The 19,498-nt window shown below is 54.5% G+C and overlaps 1 protein-coding gene across 5 annotated transcripts in view; it reads left to right on the top strand.

Moving 5' to 3' along the window:
• The window catches only part of PDE5A (phosphodiesterase 5A), a 107,431-nt gene that overhangs the window by 78,924 nt on the left and 9,009 nt on the right, over nucleotides 1-19,498 (top strand). For 4 of the 5 annotated variants that reach the window (XM_016144815.2, XM_016144817.2, XM_016144819.2 and 1 more), the window contains 8 exons: nucleotides 298-406; nucleotides 1,364-1,451; nucleotides 3,244-3,419; nucleotides 5,187-5,246; nucleotides 10,606-10,752; nucleotides 12,197-12,322; nucleotides 13,560-13,654; nucleotides 18,532-18,619. In XM_016144815.2, coding sequence (XP_016000301.2) covers nucleotides 298-406; nucleotides 1,364-1,451; nucleotides 3,244-3,419; nucleotides 5,187-5,246; nucleotides 10,606-10,752; nucleotides 12,197-12,322; nucleotides 13,560-13,654; nucleotides 18,532-18,619 — 889 coding nt within the window. The remainder of the gene's footprint in view (nucleotides 1-297; nucleotides 407-1,363; nucleotides 1,452-3,243; nucleotides 3,420-5,186; nucleotides 5,247-10,605; nucleotides 10,753-12,196; nucleotides 12,323-13,559; nucleotides 13,655-18,531; nucleotides 18,620-19,498) is intronic. The other variant, XM_036233438.1, reaches the window with a different exon arrangement.

The following is a 19,498-nucleotide window of genomic DNA, read 5'->3' as shown; positions in this document are numbered from 1 at the left end:
AAAAAAAGACTCCAAAGAAGGTATCTCCTCCAGGGTACTTTTTTTTTTTCTCACAGTAACCACCCTTGCATTTTTCTTATCTTTACAAACATTTATTTTTGTCTTTTCAAAACATTTCAATTATAGTAACTCTCAACGTTTTAAATCATCAAGTACATTTAAAGCTGCATAGTCCAATTAGGAGGTACACTTTGTCCTGTAATTTTGAGACCGGTATTTTTCTCTTGTAATGATTTATTTAACTCTGCTTTGCCCATGTTTTTTCAGAGAAAGAACTCATATCTCTTATTTCCACAGGGAACGCGATGCAAACAGAATCAATTACATGTATGCTCAGTACGTCAGAAATACTATGGAGCCACTGAATGTCCCAGACGTCAGTAAGGACAAAAGATTTCCGTGGACGGTAAGTAACCCAGTGGCCGACTCGGAGCTCGAGGGCTGTTCTCCCATCAGATCTGCGCTGACGGTGACCCTTCGGCTGAGGGACCGGCCCTAACATGGGGGATCTGTGCTTTCCCTGGTCTGAGGAAGGAGAATGAAGTGGGGGTTGGTCAGTGATACTTGAGTATTTTTCTGTGTATTTTTATCAGTTTTTAAAGATATATTAATGAATTATCATATACTAATTTCGAGGTAATTTATCTATTACCTCCTTAATGTCAGTGACATCCCTTAGGTAGTATTGCTAGAATTCTTCAGTTTATTCTCAAAACTTAAATTCCGCATGGCTCGAACTTGTGTCGTGGGTGACCTGCCGCCCCGAGTAGCTAGCTCCGCGGAGCGTGAGTGAGCGTTCGCCCTGGCAGCAAAGCCACAGAGAGCAGTTTCTCAGACTTTGAAAGCGCTGGGTTCTGGCGTTTTCTCGCGCTGTGCTTTAGAAAGGCGTCACACGCTAGGGCAGCCGCCTGGGCACTTACCTGTCTAGGAGCACCTTCTAGAAGTCCGGACACCCGGGCAGTGGAAGCCGTGGCCTGCGCACTGGGGAGGGGCGGGCGCTGCCGCACCTCGGGGCCCCCCTTCCCGCTAAGTTCCTTGAGACGTCAGCTGCACCCCAGGTGTAGTGGATGCTGTGAGCACACGTTGCTTAATATTACTGTAAGCTCCTTGGAAAATTTAAAATGAGGGAAAAGAAAAATATAGGATATCTATTATTTTTAATGATGTAAAGACATCGCTTTATATTGATTGTATTGATGTGAACTTGATCATAATCCGTGCATTTTCTGCCCTCTAGCACTCCAACTAATAAAAGATGAATGTATTGGTGGTTTCATTTGTCCAATATAGTTTATATAACAGCATCCAGGGGCAAATCAATCTTTTCATAATTTTTGGCTGGTTTTGTTTTGTTTTTGTTTAGAATGAAAACACAGGGACTGTAAACCAGCAGTGCATTAGAAGCTTGCTCTGCACACCTATAAAAAATGGGAAGAAGAACAAAGTGATAGGTAAGCCTTTCCACTGACCTCCGCTCTGCACTTCCGAAAGCAAAACCCGTATTCCCAGAGACTCCTGGCTTTCGAGTGTGAATTTAAAGAACAAAGTGTGGAAAATGTGAAAGCTGGAATGATAACAGAATTTTGGAAAAACAACAGGCATTTGTTAAATATCTTATTAAGTGTGATTTATTTCTGTAATTATTATAATCCTGTTTTAACGGAATATTTGTTTAGGAATGATATGTCACATGTTAGTAGGCCAAGACATCAAGTTGATAATATGTACTATTTAGAGTCTCACTTCTTAATTTCTCATTTTTCTTTTTAGAATATGTGGTTTAGGTTGTAGGTAGTATTCATTCGTTCATCAAAAATGTTCATCGAGCATTCCGCACTTGGGATAAATCCGAGAACAAAGCAGAAATCCCTGCCCACGGGGCGCTCACGTTCCTCTATGAGGTTCTAGGAGAAAATTTGCTTGCAGAGTGGTGGAAGAATGTGTTCTCAGAAAGTGGGATGTTCCATATCGACGTTGGTTTCTTGGCGCTGCCGGTCGTATCAAGAGTAGAACAGACAGTATGGGGCTGTGTGTGCCAGCCGTGCTGACGCTGACGAGTGTCAGAGCCTTGAGCCTCTCCCAGGAGCTTGGAAGTAAAGGAGGGTGGGGGGAACAGCCTTTCAGATCTATGATCTCGTCGCTGCTTCATGCCAATGAGCAAAAGAACCTTTCAAAGCCGGTTGAAACAGTCAGACTTCCCTCAGCCCCCATTTCGTGTCACCCTGCTTGAGAACAGAGCTAAGAGCAAGCAGATGTTTTTGGAGAGGAGAAAGTCCCTGGAAATAAAAAGAAAGACAAAAGTAATTCCTTAGCGGGGTTTTAGGTTGGAGCTCGAGTCCAGGTCTCACCATCCTCACTGTAAATCGTGAGAGCGAGAGGCCTTGTTTGTACTGGAGCCTTTAGCCCAGGCCCGCCCCATGTGGGCACGTGACGGGGTCTGTGGTTACAGACCTAGAGGCAGAAGAGATAAGGACTTTAACAACAGGGGGTTTCACCCGGAGGTGGGAGGTCACCCAGCTCCTCCCTGTGACCGCGAGGCTCAGGATTCGGAGAAAAACTAATTCGGTGAGGATTTATCCTGACGTAGATGTCACCTTACATTTATGTCGACATGTGTTTGACTTTGGAAAAGAGGCCAGGACACAGAGGTTTAAGTTTCCTCAGAGAATAGTTCCGCTTTGGTTTCTAAGTAAATAGTCCTTATCCGCATTTTATTCGAAATATTAAAAGTTGTCTGCGAACATGATTCTGTTGGAGGCAGAGGCACATACTTGAAATGTGAGGCCATCTCTGTGAATCGCCCGTTTTCTGCGTTCTATTTTGTATGTGATTCTTTTTTAACCTCTGGTTTCTCAGTAAGGAAAGGCCGTCTGTGTGACCCAGAATTCTCATGTGCATCAAAATTATTCTCTTGGCAAGAGCGCAAAAATCCAATTAGTCTCCAAAGGACAAATTGTCTTTGGAGACTCAATTGACCCAAAACTCTGGCAGGGTCTAGAGGAAAATAGCACTCTAGGATTTTTTGAACACAGGCAGCACACGTTTCGGACTACGTGAAACGAGTCCCGTGTGGATCACGCAGTTTCCTCCTGCAGCTGGGGGCCGCGAGGCTCCGCTTGCTTGTTTGGAGATGCCAGACATCCCCAAAAGTACGAGACAGCATATGGTGGGCGGAATGTGTTAAAGGAAGTAAAAACTGTGATGGTCACAAATAACATTTGCTCCGTCTCTGGGTCGTCATAGGGGTTTGCCAGCTTGTCAATAAGATGGAGGAGCACTCCGGCAAAGTCAAGCCCTTCAACCGCAACGACGAGCAGTTTCTGGAAGCTTTTGTCATCTTCTGTGGCTTAGGGATCCAGAACACGCAGATGTACGAAGCCGTGGAGAGAGCCATGGCCAAGCAGATGGTCACGCTGGAGGTGGGCCGCAGCCCGGGGGGTGTCTCGGTCCCCACTGCCCGGCGCCCAGTCCCCCGACCCCACAACTCCCCGCGCCTGTGACTCGGCGGTACCCTCATGAGCATCGTGTCTTCCCGAGGGTCAGGCCCTTGTGTCCTCTGTTAAACAGCTAAGGAAACAGACCCAGAATCTTTTAGAAACTTGTCAGAGGTCACATGACCAAACCAAAACTCAGGCAATACGTCCCGTCCATCCTCTGCCTTTTTTGGCAGGAAGAAGTCGTTGACCCGTGAACCCTCCAGTCACACAGGTGGTTACTGCCACTGTGGCCTGCCCTCCCCTCCCCGTCCCCACCTCTCCTTGCGAATAGCTGTCGTCACTTTAAATGTAGTCATTTGGGAAAAACAAAGCAGAAAACAAAAACAAAACAAAAACAGAAACCCTCAGTGCTGTTGGAGAATCAGTAAGGAAAAGAAAAAAAATCAAGAAAAATCAGGAATAGTTTAAACTCCTAGACTAGCTGCTTCAGAATCTGTCAGAAACTCAAATTGGAGACTTACAGACTGCACTTCTGGGAATCCCCATGGAATAAAGTCTTGCATAGAGGCTGGGTGTCCGCATGTGACAGAGCACCCCCAGGTGTCTGGCGAACCCCTGTCCTGGTGGGCCAGCCCCTTCCAGATGGATTTCACTAACTGCCTCGAAATGTGCACTTTGCATACCAGACACGTCTTTAGTCATAACCAGTCTGGGGGGCAGAGTGGACCTCAAAAAGTACAGATGCCTCTGCTTGGCCCTCCGCGCATTTGTGTGACGTGTGTTGGAATGGTGGCCTGCTCTCGCCTAGTTGAGATGAGTGGAGATTGGTATTTGGGATATAACTTTTTCTTAAATCCCTTATAAGTAAATAGCCAACTTAAACAGCGAGAAAGTTATACATTACATGTCAAGATTCGCCAGAAACTGAGATGGTTCACTTTACTTTCTCAGGTGAATACAGAACACTGAAGTTCGGCTATGGTATTATTACATATGAGACCTCAGATTATAAACTTCCTGTTTGAAATTTCAGTTCCAAATGCATGCACGTGCATGTACACCCACAAATATATTTAGATTATGTATGCGTTCACATTTGTACATACAGTTTAAAGTATCCGAAAACGGCTACCCTCTTAATAATGACTTAACAATTTTGGGGGCTTTTTTGTAAATCTGTGTTGGCTCTGTCAAAAGTAAACTTTCTAAATACGTTTTTTTAAATATGACAGACATTTTAAATATAACCAGTACCCTGCTGAAAAAGAGCGTCTGAAACAGCCCGAGCCCCGAGCGTGAGGGTTCCACGTTCTGGAGGCCACGTCTGGACCACTTGCTTTCCAGATACCAACATTAAAATGTCAGTCCATGCAAAGGTTTTTCTCCTAATTCTGTACACAAGCAAAAACAACGAAAGTCAGTATTAAAAAAAAAAAAATCTGAACTAAATTTTCTGCCAAGTTTGAGCCAGTAGTGTGACTTATAAAAAATGGGTTTGTTGTATCAGCAGTGTCAAAGGAAGAGTGATGAGTTTCTCTGAATGTAGGGAGGACAGAGGTTTTCTGAAACGATGGAGTTGAAATCGGGGATCTTCCCTCTGTTGATGAAAGCAGACAACAAAAGAAGGCCCGACATCCTGAGGGGCCTGGTTGTCTCTCCAGGGAGTTTTAGCAGGAGCCAGGCGTGAGGTTCTGGCCTGCGTCCGGCAGGCCTTTCTCCTCTGACCCGTGCCCCGTTTCTGCCCGGCAGGTTCTGTCGTATCATGCCTCGGCAGCAGAGGAAGAAACGAGGGAGCTCCAGTCCTTGGCGGTAATTCTCCCTCCTGGTCTGTGACCATGACTGATGACAGACACCTAGTTAATGCACGTGTGTGCCTCTCTCATGGTACCTGCTTCTCCTAGTAATGGTCCCTTAGACATTTAATCAAACGTGGTGGACACTCATAACGACATTTAATCAACTCTAATTTCTCGCAGGGCTACAAAGGCGCCGATGATACAGAGCGAAAGATAATAACTTGTGTTGACTTCATAGTACATTATATGATTCTGGTCTCTTTTCTAGTAATTGTTTTAATCTTTACATCTATCTCAAGCCAAAATTAAATTTAGTTTCCAGTGCCTGGGGCCGTGGCCAGGTGACTGTGGAGTGGTTGTCTGTTAGGGAAATAACACAAAGATTTGATCTTTGTCACTCATGACCTACTCTGCTTTATAGAGACCTGAGAGTGATTTTAATTTCTGACCATATGGCTTGCAGAGCGTTATTTGAAATCAGGTTCAAATAAGGCCAGTTCCTGAGTTCTCGTTATGTTCTTACGCAGTGTGCTGAGAGAGGAGAGCACAGTACAGTGTCATCTGCTCTGGGTTTTGATTGAGATTAATGAAAATTTGAGGCACTCACGCATTTACAGCCACGGGCTTGGGTTTGAGACGACGTAGGCCAGGCCCGTGTGAGGCGTGACGAGAGCCATAAGGAAGGAGAGGGGCGTGGGCAGGTCACAGCTTCGCCCTCATCGCCGTCATCATCGTGGCCCGCCAAGTGCTCGTCCCTCTGTGCCCTGACACGCATTTCCCCCGTAAACTGCTCAGCAGTGTTACGAAGGCCACACTGAAGCTGGGGCAGCCGAGTCACGGGCTCAGGGCAGCGGAGCCAGGACACGCGGTCACGGTCAACCCCCAGCGGGGCACGCGGTCACACGGCCGACCCCCAGCGGGGCCCGCCGTCACACGGCCGACCCCCAGCGGGGCACGCGGTCACACGGCCGACCCCCACGGGCACGCGGTCACACGGTGCCGACCCCCAGCGGGGCACCGCGGTCACCAACGGTCCGACCCCCAGCTGGGGCACGCGGTCCACACGGCCGACCCCAGCGGGGCAACGCGGTCACACGGCCGACCCTCAAGCGGGGCACCGCGGTCCACACGGCCGACCCCCAGCGGGGCACGCGGTCACACGGCCGACCCCCAGCGGGGCCCGCGGTCACACGGCCGACCCCCAGCGGGGCACGCGGTCACACGGCCGACCCCCAGCGGGGCACGCGGTCACACGGCCGACCCCCAGCGGGGCACGCGGTCACACGGCCGACCCCCAGGGCCACTGTGCTGACTGTCATGAGCTGTTAGGGAGCGAAGGGTAAAGATGATTCAGATGTGTTGACCTTGGCGCCTCAAAGAATAATTAACAAACGTGGAAATTTTAAAAAGGAAGACTGGCAGATTCGGTTTAGAACACGGTGCGTTTGAGGTGCTGGCGGGACAGCCGAGTGGACGCCGGCCTTCGGGAAAGGCCGGAGGCGAGGGGCTGGCGGGCAGAGGTAGAGCTGGTGTCAGGGAGGCGCCCCCGGGGCCTGGGGGTCCACGGCAGTGAAATCGTGGGGAGGGTGCTGAGGGCGGAAGCCTTGGAGCTGCGGGCTCAGGGGGAGGGGGCAGAGCGGCCACGCTGCGGCGGGAGGGCGGGCAGCGCCGGCCGGGGCGGGAGGCACGGGCGGATCGGGTTCAAAGGGGCCAGGCCCCGTGCGCTGTGGGAGGACGGCAGGGGCCGCGCGATGGAGGGATGAGGGATGGGGGATGAGGGACCAAGTGGGTCCTGAGAAGGCAGCTCCAGGAGAGAAACGGCAAAAGGTGAGCGGAACGGTGAGAAAATGGGGAAGCGAGGACGGACTGGTCTTTAAAAACCAGTTTTGTGTGAAGAGGGGGTGCAGAGTAGCTGAAAGGTGTCGGCTGAATCTCGTGAGGTTTGTATTGTTCGTTTTGATTTGTTCCGGGCGCGTGAGCAGGGGTCACTGACCAGCCGGTGAGTCAGCAAGTTCTTGGACCAGGGGGAGCAGAGGGACGTTGCAGGAGAGCAGGGGACGGGCCACGCCAGACAGGGAACAGATCTGGACCCTGTGTGGCCAAGAGGAAAGGGATGATGATAACAGCGGCCACGCCGGTAGAGCGCGTACCGCCTGCGAGGCACGCCGGGGTTCTTTGACTAAGGGCGTTTAACCCACAGCAACCCTCCGCTGCCGCATGCGCTAGGTGTAGCTAGCATTTTGAAGCTCGGTTTGAGCTTGAGAGAGTTTATTTTCGTGGTCTGGGCCTCGCAAGTTGCAGGCGAGGGTGCCAGGACCGTCCAGGCGGCCCGGGGCCAGAGGCCGTAGCTACAGGGGAAGGGAGGGATCCAGCGCTTGTGACCCCGATTAAATCAGTGAGTGGGAGCCATTTGCCAAGGGCAGTTTGAGGAAACCGAGGCGATTTCACCTCAAAGGTTAGGCTTCTGTTGGAGTTAAACTCATTTGGCATTGGCTGTACTTATTTTGTTCTCAGTGGTTTTTGAAGATTTGAGCATTTTTTCTCTGTTATTTATGAAGGTTTATAGGTTTAAAGCCTCTTTCACATCAGGCTTAATCCACCCATTTGTCTAACCCTCCTAGAATGCTGAAGTTTAGAACTAAACGCACACTGTGAGCGGGAAACGATCACATAGATTTCGAAGTCTCGCAGGCTCTGGCCGGTCATAAAGTTAGTTCAGAAACAAGGGCGAGGTTACACTCTGCCATGTGCTGTTTTAGATAAATAAAAACTAGCATTTAGAGTAATTTCTAAATATAATGCTTAAAAAATCACTAGGCTATTTCCTTTTCACTTTGAAAATAGCGTAGTGTTTCAGAAAATTCCGAAACCTATTTTCTCAATTATGTTTATAATTTTAGCAAGAGAAAAACACTGGAATAACCGAAAATTGCTGCATTGCAGTATTGTTCTAAAGCATCTGTTGTTCCATTTGAGAAGTCGATTTCTGGCAGCTGCATTGAGAAGTTTAGGGCTACGGGGCTCGCAGGTCAAATAGTTTGTTTCAGTGGGTTGGAATTCAGCTGCCAATTGCAATTCTGGTTTTCTATGAACCTAATAAAAATTCCTGAACAGCTCCAGCCACGCAGGTGTCCACATCATCCGGCAGTCACCAAAATGGCAAATCTCGTCATGTGTCTGAGTATCTCAGTTTAAAACTTAAATTGAAAAGCTGTCAAATATTTTCTAAACTTTTATCTTTAAAAATTAGTTCTCAAGAGAATTAAATAATGTACGTAAGGATATTAAATATTTATGCCTATGCCCAGAAAATTCACTAGTCATACAAAGGTAAATGTGTTGATGGGAAATTCATTATTCTTATTTTTTCCCTTGCTTCCCTTATTTGAGTTTTCTTTATTGTATATCCTATTTTCAATCTAATCTTCTCTGGGCTTCAGTGTGGAAATAGCAGAGATGAGGCCTTAAACTAAACAACGGCCATCTACGTTTCAATGGTCCTTAGTCTCAGGCATTGAGAAAAACGAAAGGACACAGCAGACCTGGTTATGGTAGTTATGAAGTCATCAGGTGACTGACGGTCGATGGCCGATGGCCTTTCCCGCCTTCCTCTCTCGTTAGAAGAGCAGTAGAGAAATGTGTATCCATTTAGTTTTTTGTTTGTTTGTTTTTTGGTTTTTTGCTGTTTTTTTTAATCATCGCTCCGTTTTGTTACCGGGTCAGAGCCGACTCCACTCAGTCCCCACAGCTCCCGCTGGGCTGCAGCGTCTCTAACCACAGGTCCCGTGTCTGAGAGGAACGGGGCCCTGTCGCAGCCCTGAAATTCCGTGTCAGGACCGCCAGAGGGGCAGGGGCTGCCCGTGCCGCCGGGCTTCCCGGGGCGGAGCGGCCTCGTCCTGGCCGTGACCTTCAGAGCTGGGAGCCTCGCATGCAGCCTCTTGACCAGGCACAGGCCCGGCCGTGGCCGTGGCAGGGGACGGCAGTGAGGAGCAGAGCCGGGGACCCGACCCGAACCTCCGCGGCCGACGTCAGTCGGCGTGTGAGCCAGTCCCTGCCGTCAGCATGACCGTCACGTTCCCTCGCTTTGGGGGAAAACTGTATGGATGGCCAAGTGATTCATGGAAAATTCTGAGCAGATAGTAACAGAGCGACCCTCCAATCTTGTCCCCGAACTGTTAAAATATTGGCATTATAAACGAAGTCGACTGACGCGGTCCTGCGGTGCCTTGTTCGCTTCATCCTCTGTGAGATTTGGTTCCCCCAGAGCTGGATGTTCACCTCCCCTTGTATAAGATTTTCTCTCACTCCTACATGGAGTCACTTCCTTCTTAGAGAAAGATAAATTCTTACAGCCTTGCAAACTGTGGGTTTATTTATTTAAAAACACATGTTCTGTGCATGTTAAAAATGGGGAAGAGGGACGGTCTTCTCTAGAGTGGAATGTGATGGCTGTCACGTGGCTGTTCGGTGACCTGGAACCAAACACACTGTGTATCAGTGCCCCAGTTTGGGGACAGGATGGGTTATTTTTCAAAAACATTTTAGTACCAGACGAGATTGGAAGGCACCTGCCAGGTCTGCTAATCTTTCAACCCAGGTTGAGGGCTGCTCTGTACCGGGGACCTTGGGCCCTTACAACCAAAACTTACGGCTTAGGTTAAGGGAAGGGAATGAGGTTTTTCTTTTCCATTCATTTAATAAATATAGTAACGAATATCAAAACCGTATCCTTCAGCGCTCGCAAGGATACGAAGATGTGTAAGATACAGCCACAGATCCCAGTGCGAGTAGGAGACAGAAGGAAATCAGGGTACAGCGACATCATTTAATTTAACCAGTGTCCCCAAGGTGGGGTCAGCTCCGGAGGGCATCCGACCCTTTGGGTAGGAGCTGTGCCTTAGCTAAAGGGGACCTTCAGTTACAGGGAGTAGGAGGTACGAAGGGACGTGGATGAAAAAGACCGAGGGGTGTTTGAAGCAACCGCAGGTGTGACCTGCGGGTAAAGGACGTCAAGTCGCAGCCGAGGGCGGTGGCTCGGAAACCCTCCAGGGCGCGGGCGGGGGAGGGCATGGCCTCCGTGCTCGTGTCTGTGAGTCTCCACCTCGCCCGGTGGTTGCGGGTTACGTGTGGAGTGCTCAGAGCGTCCTCGCTGGCCTCCCCGCTCGCCCCCAGCCCAGGGCACGGGACGGGCCCAGGACCGCGCCTCGGTCCCCATCCGCCCGTGGGGGGCACTGGGGAGTCAGAGGGCCCGGCGGGTCGTCAGCCCTGCCTCCCGCTGCAGGTACGGGCTCGGGGCAGGCACCCTCTCCTCTCCACCCGCGCCCACTGCCGCTGCGGCAGCCTCACCCGTCTGTCCTCTCCCCCGACCCAAGGCCGCCGTGGTGCCGTCTGCCCAGACCCTGAGAATCACCGACTTCAGCTTCAGCGACTTCGAGCTGTCGGACCTGGAAACGGCGCTGTGCACAATCCGGATGTTCACCGACCTCAACCTTGTGCAGAACTTCCAGATGAAACACGAGGTCGGCAGTGGCATCCCCGGGGAAGGCACCGTGTGTGCGTGCGTGCATGTGTACATGCATGCATGCATGTGTGCATGCATGTGCGCGCGTGGGTATCTGCATAGTTAGTTCCATCCGCGGACTTACAGTTAGTGAAGAGCCATGTCCGTAGCTGAATTCCTGGAGTTTCCTCCTTGTTTTCCGTGATTCTTTAATTAATCCTGGTCGTTTTGTACAGCACTTCGCTGCATAGTTTCTAAACATGTCAAAGAACGTTCATGGGTCTTACTTAAAATTCTCTAACAAGACGAATCTGCCATCATTCTGATGGGCCCCCAGGAAAGAAGCCGAATGTGCCCGGGGTTAACACACGTCGGTCTTAGACGTGGGAACCCTGTGCCATGTGCTGGGAGGGGACCGCAAGGGGACATCGAGTCTGCGCGGCCGCAGAGCGGGGACAGGGACAGGGAGGCCTGCCAGCAAGGGCGGCCGTGGGAGCGCCGGCTCCCCGCCGGCTCCCCTGAGCAGCTCCGCAGCAGCCTCCTCCGCAGCCGTGAGGAAGCCTTGCCCTCGGCCTCCTGCCCCGCACACCGCGCTGGCTGCTGCCGACGCCACGCTCTGCCCCTGGCACTTTCTCCTTTCCCCAGGGCAATGCTCTTTGTGTCTGAAGCATCGTCAGTGATACACGTAGGGAGAAGCACAGTTATTTTTACACGAACCCCAAAGTACAGTCAACCATCCAGAACTGGAAAGAGTGGACTGGGGAACACAGGCCCGGAGCCGCCTGAGGGACCTGGAGTCCCTGGGGCTTTTGCCGGATGCACCACGTAGAAGTCGAGTTACACACCGCCTGAGATTTTTTTTAGCAGTCTACCTTTTTTTGTCCCCCCACCTTTTAAAATATATTTTTTTATGTGGACCCCAGGGCTTTTGTTTTACTTTTTTTGTTTGTTTGTTTTAATTCTTGGTAACCACGCAGGAACTTTGTCTGAATATTTAAGCACAGTTTAAAAGGGGCAAAGATCTAATGATCGTGTCGGGACCCGAGCTCCAGTATCGGACTCGGGCTTTAAACCTCGTCCCCGGTCCACTCCCCGAACCTTGCACTCAATACCTCGCGGACGCACGAAACGGGGCGTGAGCACTCGCGAGCGGCTGCTTGCGGGGCTCTCTGAAAGTGAACTCACGCGTGTGCGACGCCATGTGGCCTCTCCTCCCGGCCCTGCCCGGGCCCCAGACGCCGTCCTGGGCGCTGTCCTCATTTAGCATCGTGGGTGGCATGGTGGCGGTGGCGGCTCCTCAGCCAGGCTGCTCGTGGGAGTTCGGGCCCCGCCTTGCGACCACGTGACCGCAGGCCGGTTCCCTCCGCCAAGCGCAGTGCTTCCCCCGGGGATTAGACGCGGCGGCTTTGTGCAGTGACGGATGTCGGCGGTCACTGTTGGCACTGACTCTCTATTTCCTACAGGTTCTTTGCAGGTGGATTTTGAGTGTTAAGAAGAATTATCGGAAGAACGTTGCCTATCACAACTGGAGGCATGCCTTCAATACAGCTCAGTGCATGTTTGCCGCCCTAAAAGCAGGAAAAATTCAGGTACTTTTTATAGCCATTTATGTGTTTTAAACATTTTGTTTTTTAGTAATAAAGTTTATAGCACATTCTTTCAAGTTGTTTAATGTGCGCTAATGACTGGGAATAATATTTCTTGCCGGTAACAAAATAAATTGTGTTTTAATGAAACAGGGCTCGTATGGCAAGTACTTAGCTGTTCACGTTCTTTCATATTAGAATAGCCCTTAAAGAGCTCCACGTTAAACGTGAATGGTGCTGGGCCAAGTAGATGTTCTCTTTCGGGGTCCGTTCCACGGGGCGAGCCCCAGACTCCTCCTGCTTGTGGTCAGCCTGCCCCACAGGGGACTCCCTCACACGCCCGGCCTGAGCTTGGCGGCCCTGTGGCCAGGGCCCTGCCGCCTGCCGCCTCCAGGCCGTTTGACGAGTGCTGGACCGTGGGGAGGTTCGGTTCATGCGCACGGACCACAGACCGCTTGCGAGGAAGGTGAGCGCGGACGTGTTCCCGCAGCTGGGCCCCTCCCGGCCAGACCTGTGCCCATCTCTGCGTTAGAGTCTAGTCAGTGGGAATCCACTAGTCGTTCCAGGTGAGCGACTCCAGGCACCCGCCATGCCACTTTTTAATTCAGAGCTTCCCTCCTTTAATAAAAAACCAGTCAGCCCTGACACGTCAGTCTCTGTCTCTGCTCCGCTGCGCACGTTTACCGGCCAGAGCGGGGAGCAGCCCTGCGTCCTCGGCTCATGCAGAGCAGTGGTGTGGAGGACCCGAGGGGGCGGTGCTCAGAACGGCCCGCCGCCGGCTTTGGAATGCCTCGTGCAGCTCCTTCAAGCCAAGCTGCACCCCCTGGTCCCGTTCCCCCTGCCCCGCTTCATGCTCGCATTGTCCGTGCGCCTTCAGGGTCTGGCAACTGACAGCAGAGAGCGAAGGCAGCAGAATCGGCAGGGACGTCAAGTCAGAGGGAGAACCGTTCCTCAAAGATTGTTCTGATGGTTCCCTGTGTATGTGGATCACTGAGAATTACTCTAGGTGGACAGGTGACGGACGTTTGAGACTTCTCAGCTTTTCTCTGTTGATCGGTGGCGTTCTGAACCCCACGACTGCTTCCACACTGCGTGGCATGCCGGCCCGAGCCCTCTGTGGCCGTAATCAGTGCACGGGTGTGAAGCACTGAGAACAAACACGAGCCCCAAACCGGTGGCCCGGTGCCCCTCACCAGACCATTCTCTCCTCTCTCCCCCTCCGCTGCGTCCGGCCGGGCAGAGCAAGCTGACGGACCTGGAGGTGCTCGCGCTGCTGGTCGCTGCCCTCAGCCACGACCTGGACCACCGCGGTGTGAACAACTCCTACATCCAGCGGTGAGACGCCCCCCGCCCCCCACCCCCAGCCGGGCAGGAAAACGTTCGCTTTACGCTGCGGGCTTCTCTCTCATAAAGTCCACAGCGAAAATTGATGGTGCAAAATTTCACTTGGCCAAGGTCCCATACCAGATTCTGGTTTTCAAAGAAAGTAGGAAAAAGAACAAGAATCCGAAACTGTATTCTGGCTTGAAGTTTAAAAAAAAAATTGCACTGAGAATCTTAATTTCGTGAGATGATTACTAAGAGTTTTGCTTTAGTTTTCGTACACTCAGCTTAAGAGCGTTACCGGAAAACTGGTAAGACTGGCTCAGAGGGGGCAGCTGCTCCCTCTGGAAGGCAGAGCGTGACGCTTCCGGGCGCTGGGCCGGGCCCCGGGCTTCGTGCGGGCGGGGTGCACAGCAGCGTGCTGGGCCGTTTGCTGCGAGGCCGGACTCGGATCCAAGCCCTGCGTCTCAGACACGCGGTTCGCACGCGACCTGGGCCCGGGAGCGCGTCCCTCCCTCCCCCGTTTCCCGGCTGGCAGGCTGGAGCCGGCAGCACCTGGACCGCACAGGGCCGACGCAGGCTTTGAGAGCCGACGCACGTCAGTGCCTGGTGCGGCGCCCGGTCCTCGCTTCAGGCTTACGTAGATCCTAGCGCAGAAGCTAGTGACGCCCGGTGTCAATCCAGCCTCCTTTCGGGTCGATTTTTGAGAGTAAGGGACTAAGTCTTCAGGTAAGCATTTCGGTCCCCCTTACAGGTCTCACGTAAGTGACGTTTGCAGTGGCGACTGAGATAATACAGGTGATACCACTTTTCATCACGTTTTTGAGCCACTGAGATAGTTTTATTTTCTTGCAGCAACTTAGTCAAAAAGCCTACATTTTCGTGGCAAAGTCTCTTAGTACTAAGCGTCGTTTTCAAGTGTGCAAGCGACGCAGCTCCTGGGCCGATCTCGCGAGGGAATTCCAGATGTGTGGTGTCTCAGGGGGATTCCAGAAAGCTCTCTGGTCGCATCCGCTGTGTCTGAACGAACAGGAAACGTCACGCAGAAAGCACTGCCGTGTCGCAGCAGCCGCGGCCCTGCCGACCCGCGGCGGGGAGAGACAGCAGGCGCTCGCCTGAGCGTCCGAGACGGGCCGTTGCCTCCTCAAACCTGGCGCTTTGGAAAACCGCCCGGCCAGCTTGTCCTCTGTCCCCTGCACTTGGTCGTGCGGTTGTGGTCCCGAGCCTCACTCGACACGGGAGGGACGCGGACAGGACAGATGGCGGGCAGCCCGAGGGCCTGGCCTGCGGCCTGGACGGCCCGGACGGCCCGGACGAGCCCCTGCCGCTGCGCTGCGCGGGCCGCTGCGGGACGCCCTGCTCCCCGCCCCGCGGGAGGAGCGCGCAGCCATGTTCTCCTTTGTTTATTTAAAAATAATTACCCAGAAGAACATCTGGAGAAACGTCATTTTCTCTTAAAAAACAAAGTCCTGGGAAAAACACAGATGGCAGCCTCGCTTTCACACGCACCAGGAAGCAGACTCCCACAAAGCCATCAGGAGTTTAAGTAAACGTGAGGGGGCGTCGGCTTTTTATTTCCTCCTCTGTCGCTGTGGTTTGAGTAGAGGAAGCCAAGAATGTCGGGGAGGCCGTTTCATTTCTTTCTGTAGCGGGATCGATTTTTTAACCGAGGTCTCTCGGGGGAGCGTAAGAGCGCCATGAACATCCCCCCAGGAAGAGCTGGCGTCGGGACGGTCTGCCCTGTCCCCGCCCCGGCAGGCCTCAGGCGCTGCAGAGAGAAACCGACAGGACGAAGGGGGCCAGGGGTAAAAGTCGCGGTCGGGCGGCGAGAAGGTCCTCACGCGGCAGCGGCTCGGGAGCTGGGCCCGTCGTCTGTCGTCCGCCCTGCGTGGGCGTCTTCTCAGGAAGTGGGTTGGCGCAGGCGGCCCCGTGCGGGGACCCGTGTCCCGCTGCACTGACTGCTCGATTCTTGCTGCCCGGCAGCGCTGCCCGCAGGCCGGGGCAGTAGCGCTCACTCCAGTGCTTCCGACCCCCACGCGGGCGGACGGAGGAGAGGCCGATGTCGCCCACGCACGGAGTCATCCTAGAGGCGGGCCGCACCGGGAGCGAGGCCTGCGCTGGAGGAGGCGCCCGGGCGCCCGGGGCGCACAGAGACGGCCGCGAGGCCCGCGGTCGGCGCGAGAAGGCTGTGGCCGGCAGCCGTACCTGGTTAGGTTCGGGCTTGGCGTCCCGTGCGGCAGCAGTGAAATCACCCCGCGTTTTAAGCAGATGCATAATGATGGGCGACTGAGGCCTGGCCCCGCGCGGGCGGATAGGGCACCATGGAGGCGAGGACGCGGCCCCCGGCCCCCAGGCCTCCGTGGCCTCCTGGCGCGGCGGCGGCCAGACCGTGGCTAGGGAGTCCTGGCTGTGGGCACGCGGGCCGTCGGCGTCCGGCAGGGGCGGCCGCTCCAGTCCGGCGCCGTGAGTGGGGGGGGCGAGGCCCCAGCGGGGTCTGGACGCGTGGGGCGCGCTGGAGAGAACGGACGGAGCCAAGAGCGTGCAGGGGGGGAAGGCGGGCGGCGCTCAGAGCCGAGGTTCACCCGGCCGGCCTCGCGCCCGCACGGCGGAGGAGCGGGCCGAGCAGTCGGAGCGGCGCGGGCGCCGCTGGGGGAGGGGAGGGACGGGGGGCGTGGGGGGGCGCGCACGTGCGTGTGGCCGGGGAGCGAGGAGAAACGCGGAGCACGGTGTTCGAAGGGGCAGAATGGCCCAGCAAACGTTTTCTCAAGGTTAGAGATTCAGTGAGCAGGACGAGGGCTCCGACCCTGTGCGCGTCCCGGAGCCCTCGCGGCCCGGCCGCCTCCGCTCCAGCAGCGGGGGGGGGGGGGGCGAGACGGGGCCGGGCGGGCCGGGGACTCGGGGTGGAGACGGCACGGGAACCACAAGCCGTGCCCGCCGGAGTGGGGGACGCCGCCCCGGGGAGGCTGGGGGCCTGATGCAGGTGTGGACGGGGCAAGTGCGAGGCCCGCGGTCCCGAGGTCGGCGCCCGGCGTGGCCCTGCGTGCCGAGCTCAGCTCCGCGTGGCTGAGACGGTCTGTCGGCGCCGGGGGCCGCGCCCGATGCCCGGCGCAGTGCCCACGCTGCCCCTCCCCCGCCTGTGCCCGCGGGAAGTCGTCCGACCCCCGCCCTGTCCCTCTTCCTCTGCGTAAGGAGAGAGGTTAGAGGAGCCTAAGTGCGGCGTGCTAACTGCTCGGCCGTCTCGGCTGCTCCCCGGGGGGTGCCGGCGGGGACGGGCAGGAGCTCAGGGTCTCGCTCTGTCCCACGGTGGGTCGGGGTGGGTCGGGGTGGCAGAGACCCTGCCTGGCGGCAGCTAGGGGCTGTGAAACAAAGGGGATCCCACATCTAATGCGAGGAGAGAGCTACTGCAGTCGAGGTCGAGGACCGGGGTCAGGGGCCAGATGAGCCATCGGCTCGAGCACGTGCGCCACCAGCGTGGCCACAGCGACCAGGCCGGTTGGACGCCCTGACTCCCGGGAGGCGGAGGCGATGGCTGCGCGGAGCGCGGGGGGTCCCCGGGGGCCAGAGCAGCAGGCGCGCAGAGCCGGGCCCGGAGTCCTGCGAGGAGGCCGCACGAGGCGGTCCAAGTGTGGGGCCTTGGCCGCCGTCGTATTGCTCCGTGAACCCGCTTCTAGGTGCCAGGCAGCTCCCCACAGGGGGCTCTGACGTGCGGCTCGCTGTCTGCTCGGTCGAACGGCGCGTGTGCTGGAGCCCTGGGGTTCGTGCCAGGCGCTGTGGCCGCGAGCAGCAGGACGGGCGACCGCAGACGGGCGACCGCGGCTCTGCCGTCTGGCCCGACCCTCAACGAGCCCGTGTCCCTGAGCACGGGGCGCCGCTCCCTCCTCTCGCACCTTCGTTTTACAGCTTTTGTTTCTCCTCATGCTTTTTTCACTCTGCCCATTTTTTCCTGTTTAGTGTTTCAGTCTTGGGTAACTTCTCTCCCACAAATTAAATGCCGAGTGCAACGACGATTCGTGTGGTGGGATAAAGAGATAGCAAGTCCGCTGCCTCATCTGACACTGGCGCTTCATCCATGGACTCCTGTCCCGTGGATTCAGGGACGGAGACTTTGGGGAGCTTTCTCTGTCAGAGAGGAAGTCGTGGAAACTGCTTCCTCTCCGCAGGCGAGGGGGTCGTGAGCAGTCTGGGTGGAGGTCCACGCTCGTGCTCTGGGACGTGGCTCGTGACCGTGTGTTCTGGGCACTGGGCTGAGGACAGTCCCCCGCCCCCACTTCGCTCAGCCAGTCCCCACTGCTCTCCCCAAGTTTACGGAGAGAGCTGCCGGGACCGGCCCGAGGACCCAGGCCCCACGCGGGGGCTCTCTCTGACTCAGCCCCTCCTCCGTCCTTCCGGGGGGCACGTGCCGACTGCGCATCGCCTCGCCCGGCACGGCTCAGCCCTCAGCCCCGTCCTTCCGGGCCGTAGCGTCCCCAGATGAAGGCGGAGGGAACAGCCTCATCCCACAGGGAGGCCCAGCGTGGGAATGTGTTTCTGATTTTACACTAACTATAGTTTTGAAATTGAAAGATGTTATAGGCACGAGTTTTCCCGCATTCAGAGAAATTAGTCCTTTGTCCTCAGTCCTCCTACGGCTTGAATCAGCGTTAAAATCAGCGAGCTTGTTCACACTCTGAGCCGGCAGCAGTTACAATGGCCAACTTGACTCTTTCTGCTTCCTCCCCAGAGATTACTTACCGCTTTCTCAGCAAACGGGGAGAAAATGGTTGGTCTGATGAATTTTGTGAAATAGGCCTCTTTTTTAGTTAACCAAAGAAACGGGTAAACGGGCACGTGGTGCAGACGGTGACTTTCTCCTCTCCCCCTCCCCCCCCCCCCGCGCCCCGCGCCGTCAGAAGCGAGCACCCGCTGGCCCAGCTGTACTGCCACTCCACGCTGGAGCACCACCACTTCGACCAGTGCCTCATGGTCCTCAACAGCCCGGTAAGCGGCCCAGGGGCCTTTGCAGATCCCGCCTGCGTTTGAGTCTTGCATTCACGCCCAGGGCCTTCATCGTGAGCGCGCTTTGTTCCTTCTGGGGTGAGGAAGGCAAAGCCCGGGCACAGAGGCCGTGTAGTTTTTCGGAACTGAGACTTCAGGGACATACACGTGCTTCCCTGGGGATTTGCTGTCTGTGTGCTTTGGCTGGAGCTTTCATTTCAATATCCTGTTCAGTTTTTTAAAAAGGAAACATGCTAACCTTTTTAAAAAAGTATTATTTAACAATATTGTTATCCCAGCTACATCTGTGACTAGATAACTTACTACGTAACGTATTACTTAACTTGTAAGGAATCTGGCTGTGCGTATGGCTGGCCTCAAATCAAACCAACACACACAGATTCACAGCCTCTGCTTTTGGAAGGGAAAATAAAGTGCCGGAAGGAATCTGCTTTTCCACTTGGAATGGTTTTATCTTGTAATAAATGAAAGTATCAGATGGCATTTTCTGAATAGTTCTATCTGGTCCAGAATCTAAAATGATTTCTTTTAGGATTTAAAAATAACACGATCGTGATCGCAGATTCGTCAGTCAGACGTGTGCCTCGTTTCAGCCTTGACTGACCTTCTAAGCAAATGTTCTGGCCCTGGCCTGCACACCTCCCCTCACGACCCCCACCCCCAGTCTTCAGAACAACCCCCCCCCCCCCCCCGCCAACCCCGTTCCCGAGCCTCTGGGTTTCCTAGTCCTGCGGTTTGGGAAGCACTCCTGAATATATTCTGAGCATCCACGGCATGTTTTACTTAGTTCGAGATTAGAAAGATGCTTAAAATCACAGGCAAGAAATAAAAAGTGGTTGTGTAGTAGGCAGTTTTCGGTTA

This window comes from Rousettus aegyptiacus, unplaced genomic scaffold (genome assembly GCF_014176215.1).
Source record: "Rousettus aegyptiacus isolate mRouAeg1 unplaced genomic scaffold, mRouAeg1.p scaffold_m13_p_16, whole genome shotgun sequence".
NCBI lineage: Eukaryota > Metazoa > Chordata > Mammalia > Chiroptera > Pteropodidae > Rousettus > Rousettus aegyptiacus.
Note: the sequence above shows the minus strand (reverse complement) of the source record. Positions and strands in the feature narration are given on the sequence as shown.